At 49.3% G+C, this 25,671-nt stretch overlaps 1 protein-coding gene across 1 annotated transcript in view; it reads right to left on the minus strand.

Annotated features, from left to right (window-relative positions):
• Positions 1-3,359: 3,359 nt before the first annotated feature.
• The window catches only part of LOC129386569 (high-affinity choline transporter 1-like), a 49,444-nt gene continuing 27,132 nt past the window's right edge, over positions 3,360-25,671 (minus strand). The window contains exons 4-9 of the mRNA XM_055074636.2: positions 13,719-13,867; positions 13,061-13,210; positions 12,420-12,549; positions 11,688-11,905; positions 9,101-9,789; positions 3,360-4,038 (exon numbers count right to left, since the gene is read on the minus strand). Coding sequence (XP_054930611.2) covers positions 3,837-4,038; positions 9,101-9,789; positions 11,688-11,905; positions 12,420-12,549; positions 13,061-13,210; positions 13,719-13,867 — 1,538 coding nt within the window. The 3' untranslated portion in view covers positions 3,360-3,836. The remainder of the gene's footprint in view (positions 4,039-9,100; positions 9,790-11,687; positions 11,906-12,419; positions 12,550-13,060; positions 13,211-13,718; positions 13,868-25,671) is intronic.

Consider the following 25,671-nt stretch of genomic DNA (forward strand, 5'->3'; position numbering starts at 1 on the left):
ATGCCCGCTGTTGAAGGTCTTGAAACACGGCATAGACGCTTCCGATATATTTAACTCTTTCATGGAGACGACATATCTCCATGTCAGGTGTATCATCAGAATAAATGGCTAAGCAGATTGCTGAAATCTGTGGGAAGCGAAGCCTTAGTGAGGCGATTAGTTAAACGCTATACAACTAATGGCGCTTCATATATTTGCGCTTACTTTTATCTTATGTAAACGTGTACTCTCGTGAATGTTTATGTTCATCCAAGACAATGGTTCCAACTTTAATCTCGTGCAATTTTCACCTTTATGCACCACGCTGCTCACAAGCTATTCGGAAACATAGACACCAAATCATGCGGTTGCGCAGTGCGAGACGTCTACGCAACCATTTCGCGAAGACGAAGGCGATGCGCGATGCTTCTCGAGGAAATAACGGCGATGACAGGTGTATGCACTGAGGAGCACGACACTTATGTCGCTAACATTTAAGGATTCTGTACCTCTTGTGTCACAGTGGGACCTCCCCATTGTGAAGGATATTGACCAAGATCGAGTGGACACAGACAAAATAAAATCATTCAGAGAATCCGTTTAATATAATTTCTTATTCCGTCAAGAAGTCGGCGTGCTTTCAGAGATATGTGTCAGTCGACATTATACGTTCAGGCGTAACGTGGGAATTTATTTTTCATTACGCTTAAGAGAGGTGCGTTAATGGCACTTGGCGGTCAGCATGCGGACGCTCGACAAGCCCTTTCGCCGACTTGCATTCGGCGCACACGTAACCTTCGTACGCATGTGTACCTGCCAACTAGTGAACTATGAAAATTCAAAAGCATTTACCGCCATGGAAAAAGAAAGGAATAGAGGGCAGGGGGGGGGGGGGGAGGGGGAGGGGAGAAAGAAGCAGGCAGTTTTCTTTGTTTTCCATGAGCACACATCTTTTGTGTGATGCGCATACGCAGTTTATTAACGCTCATTTGCGTTTAGACGTGGATATAAGGAGGAGCAAGGTACGCACTGCAAAGGCAGAAGCATACGATGCATGCAGTGCATTTCGATCATAGTGACTTTTTCAGTGTCTATGGTATTGCCGATTTAGCACGCGTCAGGTCAACTTGACCGAAGGAAATAGCTATCTCTTTAACGCTTTGCATTGCCACAAAAAGTTTGAGCAGGTAGCATCGAAATTTATTTCTTATACGCATTTTTAATTCGAACATAATTCTTGGAATACTGAGTCGAGGACGGCAGAAGATTAGGTGGAGCGATGAAATTAGAAAATTTGCGGGCGCTAATTCGAATCGGTTGGCACCGGACAGGGGTAATTGGAGACCGCAGGGAGAGGGCTTCGTCCTGCAGTGGACATAAATATAGGCTGATCCCTGAGATAGTGCAGTCTAATAACGTGCGCCGATCCCGAAAGCTGTACACTCTAACAATCTGGGCAGTTTGCTTGGGAATGCGCCGCTCTTCAATGAGCCCCATTGCCACCAACTTGGGTCACTGCGTGTGTGCCACTTGTTATGCGCGGACTTCATGAAGGCCCCGCCAGAAAACAGCGCGTCCAGAGAGAAGCGAGAGAGAGAGAAGCCCGGCTGAAGTACGCGTCTCCCGCATGACGCCTTTATACTATTCGCACGCTTGGACAGTCGTCGTTGCAGTTGTTGACCCGAGTGGTACCTTGGCGCATAACCACAGTGGGGGACTGGCCATGGATTGGATGTCAAAATTATTAGACATCGTTGATAGCTCTGTCCAATGCCTTTTCTCAACCTTGCTCGCCTCATATTTCAAAATGTTTAAGAAATTTTAGCCCGCAGGATATATTTTGCCTAAAACTTCACGCAACATTCGTAGCCCGAATTCGTGAGAGAGAGAAAACATTTATTTCGACCATCGAGGTCGTTGCTCTTGAGGTCGGGTATCCTCATTCCAGGACTCCACTGGCCATGGCTGCTCGACGTACCTGCTGGACGAGAGCTTCTTATCCCGCCAGGGTATCGCCGGTCAGGTGTACCACCCACCACTCTAATGACGTGCTAGGTGTCATTAAGTGTTGAGGTTTGCCCGCGCACCCCCACGAGACCGAACTCGTAAACTTTACGACAAATTTGGGATAGTTGACACACACAGACACACACACACACACACACACACACACACACACACACGCGCACACACACACACACACACACACACACACACACACACACACACACACACACACACACACACACACACACACACACACACACACACACACACACACACACACACACACACACACACACACACACACACACACACACACACACACACACATATATATATATATATAACAGTTTGGATGACTGGGCTAGTTGCATTAGTTGCATCTTGTAACTGTGAACACGCTCAGAGACGACAACGACGAGAGTGGACAGCCCGAGGCGCTTATATATCATATAGGCGTATTTACATGTTTTGCAATGATATCCGCCGAGGCACCGACCAAACCAGCCGCAGCTACCCCAAACCTGGGTGGGTACCAGTGAAAGCTTCACTTGAAAAAACAAATCAGAACACCTATTTCTTGTAACCGCAGCTGAGAGCTATGTTCAATCAATTCATAGCTGGTGCTTAAGCATGGTGTGCACCCATCACACGCTTTGCAGAGCTTGAATTCAGCCAATGTTACAAATGCAGCGGCAGCTGGAAACGCCGATAATGCAGCTTATTCGCTTTCAACTTGTTAGCGTTTGAAGTTAAGGTGATAGTACGTGGAGAATGCGTTTTGCACTTAGCTGCAGACTCATAGTTCTCTAGCAGATCGTCACAGTGCCACAGTGCATACTACTCTACCAATAGTTTCCATCTTTACCAATGCGGTAACACTAAACAGCAATTCGTCTGCAGCAGTATATGTATTTATCTAAACTTGCACGAGGCGCAGGGTTGCCAACAAAAGCCCTTCTTTTGAGTAGTGGATGTGCGACGTTGCAATCACAACATGCCTCTTAGAGTCACTAATTTAAACGTTATATAGTGAAGAAGAAGAATGGTCCGGATCTTTTTGCTGTTGTGGCCTCTGGTGGCGCCAATGCTATGATGATTGGTCGCTTAATCCGATACCGCAGTGGGACGCTGGCTTTCATGAAACCAAAGGCCATTTAAACCTACGTGTTTAATTGGCGCGTTTGTCCAAGGCTGCCAATTAAATGGTGCGTGACAGTGTGCGCCTCACAGCGGTACGAGGCAGCGCGCGTGGGCAATACGAATTGAGGCAGATTTGCGACAGTGTACACGACACGCTGCGTTCCCTGGCAATGTGTTGTCGGAAGCAACTTGTGGCAGCAAGATGGCGTCGAAGAAGAACGAAGAGCCGTGTGAAAGGGAGAGAATAAGCCTTTATTCCAGTGAAAAATGGCGTAAGCAATTCCTAGAGTCATTTAACTGACTCGCTAATGAACATGTGTGTGATACGGAAAGGTGAATATCTTCTATCGCAAGGATGTAGAAACCTGAAATGCACATGAATACCATCTTTCGCGAACGTCTGAATCCTAAGAACAATCGAATATTGGCAATCAGGTGCGGCATTGGAATATCACCGGTCGCACAGCACTAGAAAGTTAATAATATTATCGTTGTATAGCACTGAAACATGAATTCATAACTTCTAAAACAAAGTGAGTCAGGGCACGTTATCAGGCAACAAAGCTCAATTTCACCATTCGTCTTGTTCCACTTACACGTCCTTAGTACCCAAGTCGAACGGGTTCCCAAGCGACGAGCGCATTTTCTCTTTATCATGGCTACCACGACGAGCGAGGCATTCGCTGCGAATGCGGCGGCACCAGGGCAGCTCAGCGGTGCTGCGCCTCGGTTGTGGTCTCGTGCGCGGCCGACGGTTGAGACGGCTGCGAGGTGTCGCTTTTCGACGACTTGCGCGACCCCTGGCTGGAGCGGCGGCGCTTCTTGCGTTTGCGCTTGGCTGATGTATCGCGCGGGTCCTTTATGACGTCGCCCTTCGCTGGTTCACCATGACTCTTGAACGTAATTTCCGCTCTGCAAGACACACCCATTGCGGAGACGCTCAATTGGCAAGGAGGAAAGACAAAAATCAAGGCGAGTAGAGGCAGGAAGTTCGGCCATGACGAGCGCGCACGACGGAATGGGCACACGGGGACTACTTAACCGGTAAATCAGGCAGTTGCACTTGATCTGCACATTTGTACGAATATTTCATGCCATCGACGGGTGTGTCCGCTGTCGGAGTATTTTGGTCTCAGGAAATGGCACGGAGTCTTGTTTCAGGAAATCAAAGGCGCAAAGTACACGCAGAGAAAGAGACATACCACTGGACGTCTTTGTTCGCGTCTATTTTGGCGCCTTTCATTGCTGGAAATATGACACCTGCAGCGACTAACTGAAACCAAGGCTCTACGGAGTTTAGCTAGTTTAATGTTGTCACGAGATAGAGGCCTCATTAAAGATGTCGTGCTGAGAGCAAGGGCACAACAAGGGCTCGATAGTTTCTTCGATCCACAAGCATCGCACGTTGGTTCCTTGGAGAAAATGGAGGCTGTATGTAACATGAATAAGTCTACAAGAATAGCTATCGATTACAAAAGAAACAAGAAAGCTTAGGTACACACAAACTGAATACTCAAGAAAAGATGGCGCAACTAACTACGGAGTTTAGTTAGTTTAAAGTTGTCACGGGAGAGAGGCCTCATTAAAGATGTCGTGCTGACAGCAAAGGCACAACAAGTGTTCGATATTTTCTTCGATCCACAAGCAAATGCAGATTGTATGCAAGAGCATCAATAACTCTACAAAAATAGCTATCGATTACAAGAGAAACACGAAAGCATAGGTACACACAAACTGAATACTCAACAAAGGATGCTGCAAGCACACAGGGGTGAGAAAGAAAAACACGAACGAGCGCCGCTCATTTTTTTTTCTTTCTCGTGAACTTGCGTTAGCGTCATTCTTTCTTGATTATGGAATACCAACACGCGCAGCATTCAGTATTTCTAAGGCAAATTGAAACAAGTCGTACGTCAAAGACAACCAAGCTATACTCAAGAGAGGCGCAAAGAAAAATTGTGCAAAAGAACCATAGGAGATATTGGCGGAAATCAAAAGAAATGTAAACCAGCTCATACTTTTTCCAACCAATTCGTCAAATCCGGTGCAACTCCTCCGTCACCCGAAGCTTTTCTTTCCATGCTTTGGCGTACTACTGCCCGATAGGTAAGGTGCACGTGAACAGGGTTTAAAATCCCATAGATACAGGTCCTCGCTTCTCCGAAGTTCCACTGTTCTAAGGTCGAGCCGTGTCCGCTATATCGAGCGAACAAACTTTGTGTGGGCAGAAAGCTCACAATGAAGGGCAATGGAAAATCTGCAAGGTAAGCAGGTTGTCTGCGGCAACTGTCGCGTCCGCGATCGCAGCAAACTACAGTTCATTACCTCGCCTACCAAAGAAGGGACCGCTTGCTTAGTGCAATCACCGCGCTTAAAATGACACTTGAAGGGAAACAATAAACCAAGTTTAGACCTGATAAGCTATTTCAAAACTCTATTTTCCTTATTTCGCGGCAATATGTTGATCATTCGGAGAGAAAGTTAAGGTTGAAGTACCATTCCATTTCTTTTTTCGTGTCGAAAACCCAGCGCCGATGTGTCAGTGTGACGTCATGGATATTAAAGTTTACTTTTTATATTTGGCCGTCATGGCTCAGTAAAGGCTTCCAAAATTTGCCAGTTATAGTCCCTGCCTCATTTATAATACAATGCACTCCACTTTTGCCGATAACAAATTGAGCCCGAGAAGGCGCCGTCCATTTGTGAAGTCACGGCGCGAGCTTGTGCGGAAACTTCAAGCCGGTGTCGCCACCAGCCTTTCATCCTCGCGCTTTTTTCAGCTTACAGATCCCTTATTCGAGGTGAGGTTAGAGTAACCTTTCGGTTACGAAGTGTCTAAGACTATGTCGGACCTTCGCGCTACCTTCAGATTACAGTCGTTAGAAAACATGCAAAGCTCCTTCTCAGACAGGCTGACTAGCCCGTCATAAAATATGCTATGTGAAATCCTGCGCACGGAAGCGAGGAAATCTAGGAGTCCTAGCACCTTTCGACAGCAATCAGTGCTATAGTGCGATTTCGGTTTAATAACGAGAAAAAGTCATAAAGAAGTGGGTCTAGGTGTTAAATATGGTAGAGCATGAAAGGCTAGAGCAATGCGCGTAAAGTGCACAATAACCGGTCTTTCAAAACGCCAAAATTAACAAAAGTAATGCGGCAAAGGCTCAACCAATTTTGAGGCTTTGGTTAATAAACAAAACTCGCAGTTTCGTCCGAAAGGCGAAGCACTGATTGCGACAGCAAATTGGACAGCTATGCAAAGTAAGGTTGGTAGTTTTATAAGCTGCATAAACTGCTGTAAACATTCACTTACTAACTGCGCACATTGTCACGCGTGCACAGGCAGAAACGAACACATCTCTCTCGATGACCACAGACACTCGCTGTCCGAACGCTGGCGTAACGAATAGCGGCAGCAGCGGCGAGCGAATTCACCTTCGTACTTCATCTCGCTTCACTGTGAACTAGGCACGCAAGAACACAGCGTGCACAAAGCCATCACCTATTACGGATCGCCTAGCCTTCGAACCCACCGCAGACTGCCTCCAAGATAGGGCGCGGGCGACCACGCCCAGCCACCGCAGCCACGGTGTAGACGAGGAGATGCGCGCTAACCTGCTACCGCCCCTCCCCCCTGCTTTCTAGCGTGCGCACGTCTCCCAGCTCCCCCCCCCCCCCCTTGCACTCATGAGAAGACGGGGCGAACCGTCCCGGCTTCTTCCCTATAGCGCGCTCGAGAAGTCGCCGCCGCATGGATCCACTAGCCTTCGCGGCTCACCCTCGCAAGCTTTCTCTCGCATCTACAGCAAAGCGTGTCGCTGCAATCTACCCGAACTTGGACTTTATACTGATCACGGATTTCATATGGATCACGGAAATTTGCCTTGAGCGTGCTTATATTTGCTATGGCAACACAATTCAAAAAACGGTTCGGCAAGTTCCAGCGGTAGCGTCACTGACTCCCACGTTGTGAGCCGGGGTTCGAGTCCCTGTGGCACCTACTTTGTTCTTTCGTAAATATAAAAAAAAATGTCCCTTATTTTGCGGAGTTTTTCTAGCGTGGGGAACATTTTTTTGCCACTTAGATCTCTTAAAGGCAAATGACAGCGATCAGCACGTCCTCACTGCCGCTCGAAAGCCAGAACTATTGCATCGCCGGGTCACGCGTATAAGTGCGTTTACTGCTCCGTTTCTGCACTACGTTATGCTGGTGTATTTAAATGTGTCTATAGCCCACGTAAAAACGGCGCAATAAAGTTACTCAATCGCGTGACCTGGCGCTGGGTGTGACTGCAAAAGCCAGTGTAGGGTGCATTGGGTGCACGTTAAAGAACCCCAGTGGGTCAAAATCAATCTGGAGTCTCTTAATACGGCGTGCCTCATAATCAAATCATGGACCAAAGAAAAAGTGAACGGGAATTTTTCGAGCGTGTAGGGCGTTTCTATGCATAATCTCAATTAAGCGCAAGTGTGTAGGCAAAAGCGTTTCCTCGCCAAGAAACGCAAACCGACTGAGTGGCACAGCAGCTTTCAGCTTGCGGATTCAGCTTTGCAATATCACGAACTGGACTAAATTGGTGCTCCCCAGACCCGCTATGACGTACTTGTTTATTAATTTTGCTACATCGCTGATTATGTGATTTATGTGATTGGTACGAATTCGGATAATTTTGAAATCAGGAGTTTTTATCTTCAGTTGTTGCGAATAGTGCCCCTGTGCATATGCTCAGAGTTGCGCCTCTCTTTCCGACGCAGCTCTGAACTCTGAAGAGCAGCGGTTTATTTCGGACATTATGTCCAAGATAAACCGAAGTAGGCCATCAACAACGTGGACAATTGAGCTGCAACTGTGTCCCTGTAGATATCTGCCGTACAAGGCGACGAGGCGAATAGAGTCCTTGTATACGTGAGCCACATACAAGAACAATATGACCACTATTCCAGAGCGCTGGGTTGGGGCGGGGCGCCTAGACTGATCGAGATGTTTTCGTACCGTTCGGATATCTGCGCGCGCATCAAGTTTGATCGTAGGCGATCGTTTGTGTGTCCATACGTCCCTTTAGTGAGCGCGCACTTTGATCTTGGGAGATGGAACCCACTACAATGCACTCAGTGTTTATGGTTGCTGAGTGTACGCGCAAAAAGAAGGGAAATCCCCGACGATTACGATACTCTCTTCATTTCGCCACATATTGGCGGGCGCAGGCAATCAGTCTCGTATGGCACGTTTCAAACGGAGCGAAGTGTCTCACTAATCCGCAGATCGCGAGAGCCAGCTCGTGGTGCAAGCGGGTGGGTGGCATTCACAGCAGCCGCGGCAGACAGACGTTCGCTCATGCAGCGCTTTGTTTCCATACAGACGGCGCGCACTACTCTGGCGCCATATCGCATATATAGCCATCGTCGCTGCACAGGCCGTCTTGCGTGGCACTAGGCTTTTATTCTCACACTTTCGTTCCGCCAACGACAACAGTGGCTCTTCGTCGCTGGGAAGTCGTGCCTTCAATGTCAGCGGCGACAACTTCCAAGGAAGCGTTAAACCAAGCCTCACTCGCAGCCGCTCGGTATCATCCCTTGCAGGAGCAGTGATCCCCGTGCCACATACCGCGGACTGACCTCAGCATCTGACGGCGTGGACGGGCGTAGCCCTCCCCACCCCACGGCACCCTGCCCCCCTCCGAAGCGCAGATGAGGTTGCCCACGCGGCTGAGGCTGCCCGGGCCGTCGGCAACTTGGCGCATGCACAGGCCGTATCCCTCTTGTTCTCCTCCGCTTTCCGCCTCACTCATGGTTTCGCGGCACACTCCTCCTGCGCTATCGCTTTTCGTTCATCTCCCACTGCACTCCGCGTTCGCTTTCATTCTTCGCGGAGCTCGTTCACTCGGTCACGCCGACGCTTGCCGCAGGAACAGGCGTCTAAGAGCTGCGCTCTAAAGCAAAGGAAAAGAACAAGAGTCTTCACCGGCTCACTTACGAGTGCTGCGATATGCGGCTTGGAATCTTCCCGACTGGCGACAGCTTGTCTTCCAAGGTGCTGTGAGGCATGATCCCCGCGGCGTCACGAGTCGTAGTCGACGCCGACGCACTAATGCCCGGAATCGCAGACGTCTCCGCCATGATCGGCGTGAGCACAGACTCGGGACCAGCTGGCGCTGGGCCCAAAGCGGCAGGCGCCTTCAATTCCGCGCCCTCAACCAAGGGCACCTTGTCGAGCACCTTGGCATCGAGCTGAAAGCAGCCGAACACGTCCCAGTCGAGAGGCGCGCGTCCACCGGCGAAGAGCCACGATGTGACGCCAGACACCGCCACTAGGGTGAGGAAGCTGATGACCATGGAGAAGGTGCGGAACGGGAAGCGCTGCACGCCGTCCTCGTAGTCGTAAAAGGGGTACTTGATGAAGGGTGGCATCTTGAGAATGGGCTCGCCGCCGCCCGCGCGCAGGAAGCAGCCGACCACGTAGGCGGCGAAGGAGCCGTACGTGTTGACGTGCTCCTTGAGGTAGACCACGCACACGAGCTGCGGGAAGAGGATCACGTAGACCAGGTCCGAGGAGAGGTACCACAGGCCGTAGATGGAGTCGGCCGTGAGCGCCATGAAGGTGGCCAGCGCGCCCACCAGCACAATGGAGACGCGCATCACGCCAATCACCTCTTTCTCCGTGGCCTGCGAAGCACGGAATCCCAATTGAACGGACACTGTAACGACAAGAATTGCATCACGCTGGAAGGGAATATTGCGATTCCAAAGAAATTTTTCGATTCCAATAAATCGAAAAAGAAGGAAAAGCATAGCGCTCCCCTAGTCATATAACCTGTTGGATCTCATCATGGGGCAACACGTACGTTACTCACTTATCCTCAGTTCAACACGTTCAGAATCAAGCAATACGTATAATCTTTAGCGGTTTTATGTCTCAGAGCCCTTCGTTACATTGTCCGCTTAACATTTTAATAATGCAGAATCTGAAAAGATATAGTGGAATTTTTTTGTTGTAGTACGTGTCGGGAAAGCTTCCATTTCCTTTGCTGCATCCTAGTTAATTTCGTCATGTTCCATCGACGCTTCTTGTTACATAAAATAACTACTTATTACTCACGCCCACGACAAATTACGGGAAGCTCACTGAAATATTTAACGTGTTCCAATGTGGAATTCATTGCCGGCTGGTATAAAAGAGGGTTCTGTTGATTCATTTAAAAGGAATTTGCGTTTACATGGGCTAAATAGATAGTTAACTTCTCATTATTCTTTTTATTTGCAACGTTCTTCTGTATGTTTAGACTTGTAGAATGAATATCGTATTTTTCATAATTCTGATTGTTCGCAACATTGTATATACTGAAAGCTGCTCAAAAGTGCAGGATGTTTCAGCTGCTCTACACAGCATGAGTGCATGATGTTCTGAAAAGCCTGATGCTGTTCATTGTATAGTTATTTTAGAGGGCAGCTCTTAGGTGCCCATTCCTGCGGCGAGCGTCGGCGTTGTCCCTCGGCGTAACCGAGCGAACGGGCACAGAGAAAGATGAAAGCGGACGCTGAGCGCAGCGTGAGAAGAAAGGCGCAGTGCCGCGTAAGGTTTGCGACGACCGCTACACGATGGCGCCAAAGTAGTGGGCCCTCGTCTGTTCACCGATGGCATGCCGTGATCGCGTCGCACGATACTATATATGGAAACAATGCGTTGCATGAGCGGAGGCCGGTCTGTGACGGCTGCTGTAAACTGCGCCCACGCATCACCCATACGCTGCCTGTCGGGATCTCCCGACTAGCGACCCAGTTGCGTGTCGCTTGGCTCCATTTTCGACTTGCCGCACGGGACAGATTGTACGCGCCAGCCAATATATCGCAAAATGAAAACGCATATAGAGCTGCTTTTGTATTTCGCATTAAGGAGTATAGGTGAATCATGGACGAATTTTTTTCTTTGACGTAAGCATTACCAAGGGGTCTCGCACATTACAATTTTTGATTATGAGACCTCTTTCTGTATTTATGTCTTCTTTCAAATGAATATTTTTAAATTACGAAAATAATAAATAAAACAATCCTCGTATTCTCAGTTATCCTCACGCAAAGACGGTGACGCCACGACTGAGTCGCTGCGTCACGTTAGACGTCGCGGTCTCCTCGCTGATATGGCTTCTTTATCCGGAAATATCGGCCAAGGTCAATCCTTTATCTTGTAATAAGGAGCGATAACCCCTTTGGAAAGAATTCTCTCATTTCAAACGGTACGTACCGATTCCTGTAACAAGTATTATAGTCACCGCCTCTACATATCTTAATCCACTGCGTCATTATTACGTGATTATTGTGGCGATGCCCATTCATCTGAAATGCACATTTTCTGATCCAACTTCTCAGATTGATCGAACCGTAGTGGCAGCTCCACGTGTCTGCACCCTGTGCCTTCTGCGATGATTACCCACAGGAGGAAATCCATTGTGCCATGTGACGTCCTGCACTATTGGCTACTGAACGAAGCTCCACGCTAGCCCACCCCTGTTAGCCATGTAGAAAAAAAAAAACAAAAAAAAAAGGGGGCCGGGCGGAGCACGCACGTTCTGCCTGATGCCGAGTTTGTAGATGTTCCAGGCGAACATGGAGGCCGCGCTGAGGATGGACGAGTCCGAAGAGGACATCACCGCCGCGGAGACGGCGCCCAACCCCATGGCGGAGACGAAGCCGGGCGTCAGGTACTGTAGCACCAGCGGCAACGTCAGCGACGTCGCATCGCCCGTCAGTGGAACTGCCTTCGTGTAGCCCGCCTGCGTCAAGTCTGCACGCAAGGGCACAGAAAAGAGTTGGCGGTGCGAATACGCGTCGGTGAAGGCCACCCATGAACCGATCAGGAACGGAAAATACCGTTCTCTGCGGCGTATGCATAACATCTCGAATTCCGTCTGAGCATGGCAGCTTCATGGGACGGTGCAAAGTACGACGATTAAGTTGAAACAGCCGCCGTGATAACCCCACACAATGGGTCCTGCTATTTCTCCTACGCGCGGTACGTGCCGTAGGTTGTGATCGTCACGCATTTCCTGTCATGTCGGGCAAAGAGCGGCATTTCCTTACAGGCTATGTCCATCGGTTATGAATGCCCTCTCTCTGCAACCTTTCCTTCACAGCTGAAGCGTATTTGATACTGCACCGGGAGGGCTGGCTGATGAGAACCAATTGTGTAGTGCAGTGGACTTGGGGCCTTTTTTTTCTGCTCCGTGATTCTGGCAATTAGAAGTCGCTGGCACTGGCCGCGCACTGTGCTTTCCCCTGCGTAGCATTGCTGCACTCACTGGCCGCCTTGGCGACGGCGCCGATGATGACGGGCGGGATGGCCATGAACAGGCAGCCGAACGACGCCATGTACGACAGCAGCTCGGCGCCCTCGGCCGTGCGGCTCGAGAGAACCCGCTGGAAGTAGACCTGCGGGCGCAGCGCGTTTAGCGGGTTGCAGAGCGACAGGTATTAAGGAGAGAGGCGGCGGGCCGCTTTTAGCAAGGAAACTTGGGTTAGTCGGTGGACTGTCACGTTGGACAAACAGCGCTAGAGCAGGCGAGGACTTCACTCGGCCGTTCCTTAGACATGCAGGAGATTGGCACATATAACAGGTTTTCGTATCTGTCCACGTCTGTAGCACAGCGTCTATGCCACTGAGGTTAGTTCTGTTAACGCAATATTTTTCGAGCACGCTGTGCGAAGATAAGCGACTTTCACGAGCGATACATAAAAGCCATTCGCCGCACTTTCGCAAGTCCATGCACTATTGGAAAATGCGCGGTGAAAAGTGCACGCAGCAACAATATTTTCTGCGGTATGCTAGAGGGTATTTGCGTTTCTATTGCCGCAGGAGGGTAGTGCACTTGTCAGGTACAACTGTAAAGGAGGTGGCTACACGAGTAGTGACAAGTTGGTTCGGGACACAATGTCCACCAACCTGCCAGGGCACGCCGCCCATCATGAGGAGCAGCATGGAGTCCCAGTAGGTGCCGAAGTCCTTCCACTTGACGCTGCCCACGAAGTCGTTCCTCGGGTACGAGATCGGGCCGACCGCCTCGTGGAACATAGCGAACGGCACCGATAGCCACTGAGCGACGAAGGGGAAAGACACGCCTTCAGGCATGTGCCACGTGGTCCCCAATATAGGAAATCGCAATTACACTACTGAAGTCTGTGGTACTGAAGTTACATAAACAGGGCAAAAGCGCCTCGGAAAGGCTGGCCAACGTTACAGTAGGTAGACTTATCTTTGTCAAAGGTGCCTTGTCAACCCTCCGACCATGACAAGGCCGCCTTCGACTAGATAGGTCCACCTATCTAAACGTTAGACAGCCATTCTGAGGCACTTTAGGCCTGTTTACGTAACTTCAATACCAAAGTGTGAAACTTCAGCTGTCAGCTCCATTCTTAAATTTGGGCTTCTGAAGGCACGTTAGCAAGAAAACAATTCCATAACGCCATGCCTTAAGGCATGATCTATGACCTTATCTAGGAACTTGCGAGGCACTAGATTATGCAGATGCCTCTTACTGTCGTCACACATAGTATCACTTATGGAGAATGTTGAGCATAAAGCCAACCAAAGGACCGCATACCAGGCCGAAGAAGATGGCCAGGAGCTGGATGACGTCTGTGTAGGCGACCGAGTAGAGGCCGCCCGTGAACGTGTAGAAAAGGGCGATGCACGCCGACGCGACCACCGACTCTGTGCGCTCGAAGTCCATGATGACCTCTACGGTGGCGCCTGTGCAGTGAATAAGTAGAAGGCGATTAAACCCTCCAGTTGGAAGTGCATCAAAGACAAGGTCTTCCCGAGAAAGTTGGAGGTGACGATGGGCACAGTCACTGCGCACGACGCTTACAGCGTCAGCGCTCACGTGGGGAGAGTAGGAGATCAGTAGGAGTGCTTAATTTTTTTTACTGTACTTAGTTTTATTCTAGATACCCACGGGAACACCCCACGTTAGACTACACTACTTTCGGTACTGGCCCGCGTTTTCAGATTGCACTGTCTTCGGGATCGGTCCACGAAAAATACTAGAAACCCTGAAACCAGACACGGAAAAGGGGAGGTGACTCGCTAAGGACGGCACTGTCTTCAATATCGCGAACGAGTCTGTCCGAATATACGATGACCTGTTTTGCTTCGTGTGGAACATGTCGCAACAGTAGGCAGAAGCGCCAATGGCATAAGTATGGGCTGTCACGACAACCGCCAGGAGAAACGATAGAAACAGATGCGTCGAGCTTAAAGCGTCACGCCTTTAAGAGGGCTCCATAAAACAAATTGTTAAGCTAGTTATATATATATAACTATATTTTTAACTATATTGGAAGGGCTAGGACTCGCGATCAAGAGCTATTTGCGATCCCTCGAACGAGCTGCAATAAACCCTGTTTCATTTGGTGGAGCTGCTGGGTAACCTCGGAATCCGGAACTCCGAAACCCGACGCTACCGACTGCTTCGACCATGCCTGACGAAACCACCCAGGAAGATGCACCGCAGCCTCCGGCGGTAACCGTTTCTGGTGTGTGGCGCCAGCGTGATCCTGCCGTCTTTAGCGGCTCCGATCATCATGACGTGGAGTTACTGGTTGTCATCTTACGAACGGGTGAGCTAGCTTAACAATTGGGACGACGTCACCAAGTTGCACAATGTGCTGTTTTACTCAACCGGCGTCGCGAGCCTCTGGTTCCGAAACCACGAACACGATTTTACAACATCGAGCGCATTCAAGACAAGTTTCGCAGAAGTGTTCGGGCGCCCTGCTGTGCGCAAGCTTCGCGCCGAACAACGCTTACGGGGGCATGTGCAACATCACGTTGAAACTTTCACAAGTTACATCGAAGATGTCATTCACCTGTGTAATCGCGTGAATCCGTCAATGCCAGAAGAGGACAAGATAAAACACATTATGGAAGGCGTTGATGAGGACGCCTTTCAAATGTTGTTAGCGAAGGATCCGCGTACCGTGGCCGAAGTTATCAATTTGTGCCAAAGTTTTGACGAGCTACGGAAACAACGCATCTTAGCTCGGCGCCCACCGTCTACGGAAGATTCGTTAGCAGCATTGGTTATTGGCGACAACCACGCAACTTTGCTGACGCAAATAAAAGGATTTGTGCGCGAGGAGGTCGCGCGACAGCTCTCGATTTTGCCGACCACGGAGAAGCCTTCTCAGTATTTGGCCCCAGCGAACCGACAGTTAATTCAAGAGCAAGTGACCGAAGCTATTCCACCTCCGTGTCAGCCGGCTCTCGTGGCCGCGCCTCTGACGTATGATGAAGCCGTTGTACGGGCGCCTCGTCTGCCGGGGTTCTCTCCTCTGCCTTCGCCTCGCCAGCCGGCGGCTCCCTTTTTCAGTGTACAGCAGCAGGGTACAAATCCTTGGCGCACTGCTCACAACCGTACAATATGCTTTGCTGCGGTACACCGGGACATGTAGCGCGCTTCTGCCGCTGGCGTTTTCCGGCCTCCGTGGGCACCCCACAACCACCCAGCTCCGGCTTCCGACCATTCCGTATGCCTCAGCGACCACCACCGGAAGTCTACGCTGCTGATGACCTACCAGCACCGCAGTCACAGCTCTACGGTACTCGTCGGTACCTTCCCCTCATCGGCGCTCACTCTCACCCATGCGTCGTAGGCCCACTGCCAGTACTACTGAGGCGGAAAACTGATTTCCGCAGTTCCTGAGGCACTGATTTTCGCATGTCCCGAGGCACGAACTGCGTCATCGTCGGAACGTCAAAGTCCTCGTTTTCCCCCCGCTAACGTTATTGAAATGTCCGTTGATGGCATCAAATCTCTTGCGCTTGTCGATACAGGTGCTGCTGTATGCGTGATTAGCGAGAAGCTTTGTCGTGCATTGCGGAAAGTGACCATGAAGCCTTCGATACCATTGCTTAGAACAGCCAGAGCACAAGTTCAGCCAGTCGCTATGTGCACTGCCAGGGTGCCGATTCGAGACATCTTGTATTCAATTGATTTCCTTTTGTTAACTTGTTGCTCCCACGATGTGATCCTCGGTTGGGATTTTTTTGTCGCGTCATTATGCCGTCGTTGACTGATCACGTGCTGAGATTCAGTTCTCCGTTCTGTGCGATTTGCCATCTCACGACTTTCAAGTTCATGATGTTAGCAGGATCTGTGTAGCTCCAGATACTGATCTTCCTCCTCGCAGTGCTGTATTTGTCCCTGTTTCACGGGCATCGCTTGCCGAAGCGACAGTCATGTTTAACTCCGCTGCTGTCTTCATTCGCCGCCTGCCTATAGTGTTGCCTTTCGCCCTCCTCACGGTTCAGCATGGTGCTGCAGAAATCCTGATTTTGAACCCAAATTCGTACACTTTGGCTTTGCACTGTGGTGAGACTATATGTACAATCGAGACTGTGGACGCTGACGTTACTGTGCATTTCCCTGTTGCCGACGACGTGGATACTGCCAACGTAAAACACTGACACCCCAGGTGCCAACTAACCAAGAATCACCGGACATTTTCTGTCCCTCTATTGCCGATGACCTCGAGCCTACACAACGTGAGCGGCTAACAACTCTATGAAATAATTTTCGCGCCTCTTTTGACTGGAACTCAAACATCATGAGGCCGCACAAGTACCGTCTCTCACCACATTGATACGGGACATCACGCACCATTACGCCAGCGTCCGTACAGCGTGTCATCCACCGAGCGTCGTGTCATCACCTAGCAAGTTGAAGACATCCTTGAACGTGGTGTTATCAAGCCATCCTGCAGCCCTTGGTCGTCTCCTGTAGTACTCATTAAGAAAACAGATGGCTTGATTCATTTCTGTGTCGTCGCCTAAACAAGATTACAACAAAAAATGTCTATCCTCTACCGGGCATAGATAACGCCCTGGATTGTCTACATGGTGCCGAATTCTTTTCTTCTTTGGACTTGCGATCCGGCTATTGGCAAGTGCCAGTGGATGAATCCGACCGCTCGAATACAGCTTTCATTACGCCTGATGGCCTGTATGAGTGTACAATAATGCCATTCGGCCTCTGCAATGCGCCCGCGACATTTGAAAGGATAATGGACAATATTCTGAGAGGCCTGAAATTGAAGACTTGTCCGTGTTATATAGACGATGTGGTAGTTTTCTCCCCTGATTTCACCACTCACCTCTCTCGTCTACGCGAAGTCCTTACTTGCCTTGCCACCGCCGGCCTTCATCTTACTTGAAAAAGTGCCGCTTCGGAGCCCGCCAGCTGACCATACTTGATCATGTCGTTTCCAAAGACGGCGTCCTTTGCGAGCCTGACAAACTTCGTGCTGTCGCAGAATTTCCGCGGCCGAATACAGTGAAAGAGCTCCGCAGTTTTGTCGGTCTTTGCTCTTATTTTCGGCGCTTTGTGCGCAATTTTGGCGGCATCATCGCTCCCCTGACGAAGCTCCTGGCTGGCCCTGGTGACCTTCGCGATTGGACTGCGGCATGTGACCAAGCATCCACCACATTGCTTACCTCGTGTGCTTATATCGTCGCCTGTTCTACGCCACTACGACCCGAGTGCACCGACCGAAGTTCATACGTACGCCAGCGGCGTTGGTCTTGGAGCCGTCCTTGCGCAACGCAAGCCTGGTTATCCGGAATATGTGGTTGCATATGCGAGTCGTGTCCTTACGAAGGCAGAATCCAATTATTCTGTCACGGAAAGAGAATGTTTGGATATAGTTTGGGCCTTACACAAATTTCGCGCTTACTTGTATGGCCATTCGTTCGACTTTGTGACAGACCACCACGCGCTCTGCTGGCTTGCGTCACTGAAAGACCCGTCGTGGCGTCTTGGATGTTAATCTCTACGGCTCCAAAAATTTGACATTCGAGTCATCTATCGATCCAGGCGTCAACATTCTGATGGAGATGCGCTCTCCCGATCGCCCATGTGATCCGACGACACGCCACCCTCATCCATAGAGTGCCCGGTTGCTACGCTTGCTGTTATTCAAGTGCCGTCTGAATAGAGAAAAGATCCATGGATTGTCTCTCTCATTTACATTCTTAACAGTTGTTCAACTGCTACATGCCCTCGAGCCCTTCGTTGCCAAGACACCCATTTCGTGCTACAGAACGCCATCTTGTACCGCCGAAAGTATCAGCCAGACGGTCGCAAATGGCTGCAAGTCATCCCTCGCCATTTGCGTTCCGACATATGCACGAATTTCCACGCCGACCCACAACAAGCTCATGCTGGCGTCCTGAAAACCTACGAGCGGCTCCACCAGTGGTACTACTGGCGCGGCATTGTATTTCTATGTCCGCAAATACATTCGGTCATGTGCAGCCTGTCAGCGACGCAAGACATCTCCGCATACGACAGGCCCTCTGCAACCTTTACCGTGTCCTGCACGTCATTTTGATCGGGTTGGCATTGACCTTTATGGGCCTCTTCAATGCACTGCTAACAGAAATCGTTGGATAATTGTCGCCGTAGACAACCTCACAAGATATGCCGAAACTGCTGCACTTGCTTCGGCTGCTGCTTGCGACGTCGCCGCATTCATCTTACGGCACAGCGCACCGCGAGAACTGCTCAGTGACCTAGGCCGTGTGTTCTTGTCCGAAGCTATTAATAAGCTCCTCGCCGCGTGCCGCACTATTTACCGCACCTCTACGGCGTATCACCCACAGACTAACGGTCTAACGGAACAATTCACCCGGACTCTTGGTGACATGCTCACCATGTAAGTTGCATCTGATCATTTCAATTGGGACGATGTCCTCCCTTTTGTGACGTACGCATATAATACCGCCGTTCAGGCTACCACAGGCTTCTCACCATTTTTCCTTCTTCATGGACGTGAACCATCCACTACCCTCGACATCCTACTACCATATCATCCGGATTCCTCTGAATTCACCCCTCTTTCTGAAGTTGCTCGCCATGCTGAAGAGTGCCGCCAACTCGCTCGCTCGTTCACGTCGGCTACCCAAGGAATCCACAAAGATCGCCACGACAACGGGCAGCCCACACAGTCCTTCGCCGTGGACTCTCACGTCTGGCTGCGGCCGCCCTTCCAAGCTCCAGGCCTTAGCCAAAAGTTTGCCCCGAAATATCAGAGTCCATACCGGATCGTCGCGTGTACATCGCCTGTAAATTAGGTGGTCGAACCGGTGACGCCATCTTCGGACAAACGCCGCCGTGGCCGCGAGACGGTTCACATCAGCCGCTTGAAGCCGTACCACGACCCCCTTTTCGATTCATCATCTTAGGTCGCTACGATGGCTCTTCTTCGCCGCGGGGGCAGTTGTAGTGGCTGTACGGTCTGCTGATTCGAAGGGCTAGGACTCGTGATCAAGCGCCACTTCCGATCCCTCGAAATAGCTGCAATAAACCCAATTTCAAGATATATATATATATATATATATATATATACATACACTCATATCACAAGATGCCAACAAACACTGACACCGAGGGCAACATAGGGGAGAGAGAGAGAAAACTATTTGGTCCACTAAGGGTTTAGCGTTCGGTCTTCGTCGTCATCGCTGCAGACGCTTGACCTTCTCAGCAGGGTTGGGCCCCTAGTCCAGGGCTCCACTGAGCCGTGGTGCTTCGCTTGCGTGCTGCACCATTGCCGTTTGGGCGGCGAGCTCGCACCTGGTGAGCCGGCTCTCCCACTGCTCCGCACTCGGGGTTTTGTGTTGGTGGAATGTGTAGTTTCTTTTACACTCCCAGGTTATATGGTAAAGCGTGGTGGTTGTCCCGCACCACGGGCATGTGTTCCTAAATTGTGTAGGATACATCTTGCTTGGTATATGTAAGTTAGAGAAGGTTCCCGTTTGCAGCCTCCGCCAACTAGCTGCTTCTTGCTGTGTTAAGGCTTTGTGTGGCGGGGAGTATCTAATTCTCTTGCCTCTGTGCTAGTTCAGTAACTCTGAATAGCCGATCTCCACGGTGAAGTGCTGTTCCAGGGCGTGTGGCCGCTCGACTCGGTACGTGATGGCGCGAGCCAAGCTGTCTGCCCTCACATTTCTTTCTATCCCCGTGTGTGCCGGAATCCAGATTAGTTTGTGGGTTGCGGTGTGTCTGAGGTGTTCTGCCTTGCGGAGGATAGCTAAGGCAGCCCTGCAGATTTTACCCTTTGTGTAGTTCCTGCATGTCTCTTTTGAATCGATTAAAATGACCATTGATTTGTCTTTTCTATAGCCCTCAGCGGCCGCCAGCGCAACAGCGACCCCCTCCGCTTCCACTATCCTGGCGCTACGTGTAGTTGCGCATATGATTAGCCTGCCTGCGTTGTCAACCACTACCGAAGCTTCCTTAATGTAATTTGTATGTCTATTCCATGGATACAGGGTTGCATACATGAAAACCGTGTGTTCTAGTTTGGCTAAGTGCCTTTCCACATAATCTGCCCGCGCCTGCCTTCTGGCCGCGTGGAGATTTGGATCCATGTTTTTCGGAACGCGATTGACCTGCAGGGTCTTATGGATTTCGTCGCGTATATCGGCGGATCGATCTAGATGCCTCCTTGGGTCTATAGGGGAAATTACTTGTGCTTAAAAATGTCCCCTATGTTGTCCTCGGTGTCAATATATATATATATATACCAGAATTGCGGCGCAGCAACAGACCAGGGACGACAGAACTAATATGTGCAAGACGCATATACTTGCAATACATTTATTTACAAAAGAAACATACAGACTATAAACAGCGTGTTTACCTTGGGCGCAGGCTGTGAACCCGCGCTATCAGCGACTCGAACTCGAAAACGAAGTTGTGACGCAATAGCACGTCTGTCGGCAGAGGCATATTTCATCCAAAAATAAAAAGGAGGGGGGGGGGGGAACACACATGCATAAGTGAACATTCTATTGTGATCCACAGTAACGAATATATATATATGTATATATATATATATATATATATTTCAGATTTCGCTTTTGGCTATGCTTATGGGCATGTGCTCTATCTAGCCTGTTTTATCCTGGAAATAAATTAGCTGAAAGTATGTGCATAATCCATGTTGGTTCTGTCAGGCCTGGTTTTCGCTACGCCACAATTCTGCTCAAAAATGAAAGCAGTGCTTGTATTCCTGCCGTAGACCTGTGAGGAGCACTGTGTTCTGCGTTTTGTCATCCTCTCAATGTATATATACGTTGTACGTTTGTGCGCAATTCGTAAGGCATACGCTAGCGTTGCCCCACTTTTACAGGTTACAGAAAAAGGTAAGTGGTCACAAGTACATCATTCAGAAATGTAATTGATTACTGTGACCAATTAGTAGCCGACGAACATAATTACGGAAATAATCAAAATAAATCAATTTTCCTACGTTAGTTCCGTTTGAACTTATTATAACATCGGAATCAGCTGTGATCATGAATAGTCGGTCAAATATGCACGCTGGGTCGGTGCTCTAACGTGCGGACATCTTGCGCACACGGCTGTCATTACTCAGCAGCTGGGTCCTCTGTGAAGTGTGTAGGCGCTTCATTGTTTCATAGTTGCTGGTCTTCCAAGGAGACGCTCCCGGTTGGACCAATGAGAAGCTGTACAAATGATCCGTAGGCGATTTCCTGGCATTAACGTCCCAAGTAGTAGTCGCTATCGAGACATACCAGCTCCGGTTCGATTCAACAGACAACGCCTGGTGGAGCGTTAACACGAGAAAGATACTGAGCTCCCGGACTTCCCTGTTTTAGCAGGCGCATCTGCGAAGCTGCTGCGTGACACAATCTCGGGCGTTGTGTGCTGTAGTTGCCACCAAATTCAGGTTCCTAAAGCTGCGTCACGTGTTACAGCTTATCTCGTCAGTAAAGTAACCATTTAAACGTAATTGGTTATTGAAAAATAGTAACTGAGTTACAGTGAGCGTTACCGAGGAAAAAATGCAATCGTTTAATTCCAACATTATCAACAAATGTAACAGATTCCGACTAATTAATTACACATTATTCGTTAAGTGCAAGTCTGCTGGTGGCTCACGAAAGGTCTGAACTTCGAGACCCTTATATAGGTGCCGACTATTGCAAATATGTGGGCAGTGGATTGCACTGTGCTTTAACAGGAAGCGCGGGCTCCTGTTTAAATACATAGAAGAAGAGAAATCTGTTTTCTCGGCAACCACTGCAATATTGGACGAACAGGTAGGTGTTCATGGAAACCTTTCAAACTTGCAGACATTTCCCTCATAAGAACACGATTCACGCAAAAGCTACGATGCCAAATGCCATATTCGAGGGGCTGTACAAAGCTCAAAGGACATCAAAAAATAAATCAGTTTAGACGGAAAGAACGTTTTTGAAGACATTGTTGTCGTTAATTTCGAAATAATAGGTTGATAATTACAAGAAAAAATGAAGGTCGAAGTTTTTGAATTTCGGGACGAATTCCGAACGACGGTACGTCACGGTGTCGACACGAAAGTGTTTTGTCGTATTCAGGCCACATTGGCTCAGCAGAGGTTTCCGAAACTCGCCATGTTCAATCTCTGGCTCCATTAGAACACAACGTAGAATTAGCTATGCCCTAGACAAGCTAGAAAATGGCGTCAAAATCCATGACTTCACAGTGAACTGGTGCGGGAACTTCTAGGAGGCGTCAGCACCCGTGTTTTGTTATTGCACTGTTTCTGGCTCACCAAGCGTCTTATTGTGGTACGAGTGGTGATTTTGGCATTGTAGAAGGGTTATTTACTGAAATACAGAAGAAATCATATTTCCATTCAGTGTACCTTTGAAGACCAATTCTCACCAAGTCTGGCCATTATGAGCTGGCAAGAGCGGTTCATACAATGCGCGATTACAATCGTGCCTCCAAAGTATTACACCGCTACGCGTCACGAAAACGGCTGCAATTTCCAACCAAAAGTCGTGCTCCCTTCTCCTCGCGGTGCCGCGCTCCCAGTCGACGTCATTCGCACAAGTGAACCTACGTAGTTGGCACTGCTGTGACGTCACTCACAGTGACGCGTGACTTTGAGAATTAGTAAATGCAAGAGCAAGTATTTATTTGACCTGTTGCTTCAATAGAGGAATTAAAGTTTAGGCAAATAATAAAACACACGAACCGAATGTCTGCGTGTTCTTTTTTTGTTTTATTTTTACTTCGTACCTTAGCAAGAGAGGTGCACTTCTGTTTCGTCTGCTTCTTCCCACGTCGTGCAGTCGCACGCACAGGCAAGGAAAGTATACCATTTTTATATGTTCCAGCGCACGGTCATGCTCTGTGATCCGCTAGCGCATGCCTCAGTGTTTATGTGGCATTGGCTTATCATACCGCTAGTCAGGTGCCAGCGGTACAGTGACGCGGTGTCTCGCGGTAGAGATCCGTGAACCGGGCCAGCCTCTCCAAATGTGCACACACTGACGAATCCAATTCACAGCAGCTTCCAGACAACAACGCAGGTGTATCGCGCACAGCTTGGAAGCTATTGCACAGAGCGGAACGAAACAAGCGCAAACGCAACAGCTCGTGGACTCGCGCGCAGGAATGTAACCGGAAGTACGACGCGCAGCAAAAACGTGAGAAAGAAAAAGAAGGCGGGGCTCAGTGACGCGTAGGTGACGCAGTCCTCCGTCTCCGGTACGGGAGAACGCGGGGAAGGAATTTTGCGTGCGGAGACTAGACGGGGCAAGTGGAGAGAGTGTACGCGGGGCTGTACCATTTGTTGTACGATCCGTTCCAAACGCGGGTAAAACGCAGCGTGAGTGCGGACATGAAAAAGGAGACTCGCGATCATCAGATGATTTCCTCTGCGACGATCGCCTTCGCGTGACGTAGGGCACAACCAGCTAACGAGCTCACCAGATTTTGCTCAACCAGCCAATCAGCTCCCACCTGAAGGTGACACAGTCGTCGACGAGGTACTACCGCCGAAAGTGAGCATCGCTTCGAGAGCAGAAGTGGCGGGGTGAGGTTCTTGAAGGCCGTACAATGACCGCATCGCCGAAAGCGGCCAACTTTGGAAACACAGGGGGGAAGGGGGGCACGCTCTCCCCTACTGCCCCGTCCATTGCTCAATCGCCTCAGCTTTTGGCAGCCTGGGCATAGCGGCAGTAACGCGGTGCAACGAGACAAGTTTCGGTGACGTGATAGGTCGCCTTTTTCCCATCCAAGGACACGCTGCTATTGGCGCGCGTTTTGAACTCAAGAAAAACATTTTGTCGCACTCTCAGGGAACTGAGGTTTCCTAGTGCAATCACTGGATCGACAGCTATCCAAAGGAGCAATAAAGACTAAAAAAACATTTTCCGCCAGCACACCTCGAAAGGGATCCTGAACCAACCCTCGGCCTTGGTGAAAAAACACAGTGCGTGGATAGCGTGGACGCTGGTGCGAACATCTCAGCCAAATTTCGCAGTCGTGCGCGGCGCGTGGTGCTCGCAAATGGAAGCGCGAAGTCATCTTTCTCTCAAACATTCTCTTATGAACATAACACATTGAACATTACGAACATAACACATTGAACATTATGAACATAACACATTGAACATAACATATTGTTGCGCTGATCCGGTCGTTTGTGTTCTTCTTTTTGAGTCCTGCTCTTCTGCGCCTTCCTTTACTACTTCAACCATGAACCAACTAGCCCAAGCAAGAGTTTTACTTATGAACGTAAGCCTGCTGCTCATTCTTTTCTCGACGCTTTATTTCGTCATATAGCACATTCCCATTGGCGACTGCTACTGGCCCATTGCTGACATCATAATGTTTCTCGCTATAACACCTAGAGGGAAATCTGGCGCCACCGTCTATGGGAGGTTCCAAAGGAGCGCTGTGCCGTCATTAGAATGAGAGTATATGTGTGTGCGATGCTTGTGTTGGCTGCTGTTGCAAGAGGCTTCGTCTAAAATGTAGATATGGCTACACAAATACCGCTTTCTTAAAGTAAAATCTTAATAAAATGTTTCCATTCACGCATATTACATCTTGCACTGAAGTTTACTCACGTACAATGTATAACCAAGCGAAGAAAAGGAAGAAGAGACGACAAACTGTTCCAAAGCGAGCGCGAATCTTGTCGTCTGTCCTCCAACTTTAGTGGCCCGCGGATACTTTTTACGTTTCATGTAATTATACATGCAATAACAAGTTCTCGTAGTTAAACAAACCATGTTTTTGTGCAAAAGTAAGGCTAAAACAGGTTTTTACATGCTGATTCAGTAGAAAATGAATCATTGTGACAGAGGGAACGGTGCTTGCCAGGCGCGTCTTCGAGGTGTCCTGGCTCTCTGAGGACGATGCCAAACCGAAGTCACAATATAGCGGCATTCGCATCCATACCACAGAGTAGAAGCGCCAGATTTTCCTATAGGTAATATAGTGAAAAACTCTGTGGCTGACATCAATCAAGAGTATTTGGATCAACGCACTTCTTCATACTGTTATCGTATATATTTATTGACGCACTTTAATAAACAGGCTGAAGTAATTAAAATATGTTGCTTTCGAATTTCTATAATAATTACGTACTTCCGGAAGAAGCCGACTATCGTCTGCTGACGATCGGCCGTGGCCGCCCGCATATGAAATAAACCTATGGCCACCCTGCTTATATCGATTTCGTGGT

This window comes from Dermacentor andersoni, chromosome 4 (genome assembly GCF_023375885.2).
Source record: "Dermacentor andersoni chromosome 4, qqDerAnde1_hic_scaffold, whole genome shotgun sequence".
NCBI classification, from domain to species: Eukaryota; Metazoa; Arthropoda; class Arachnida; order Ixodida; family Ixodidae; genus Dermacentor; species Dermacentor andersoni.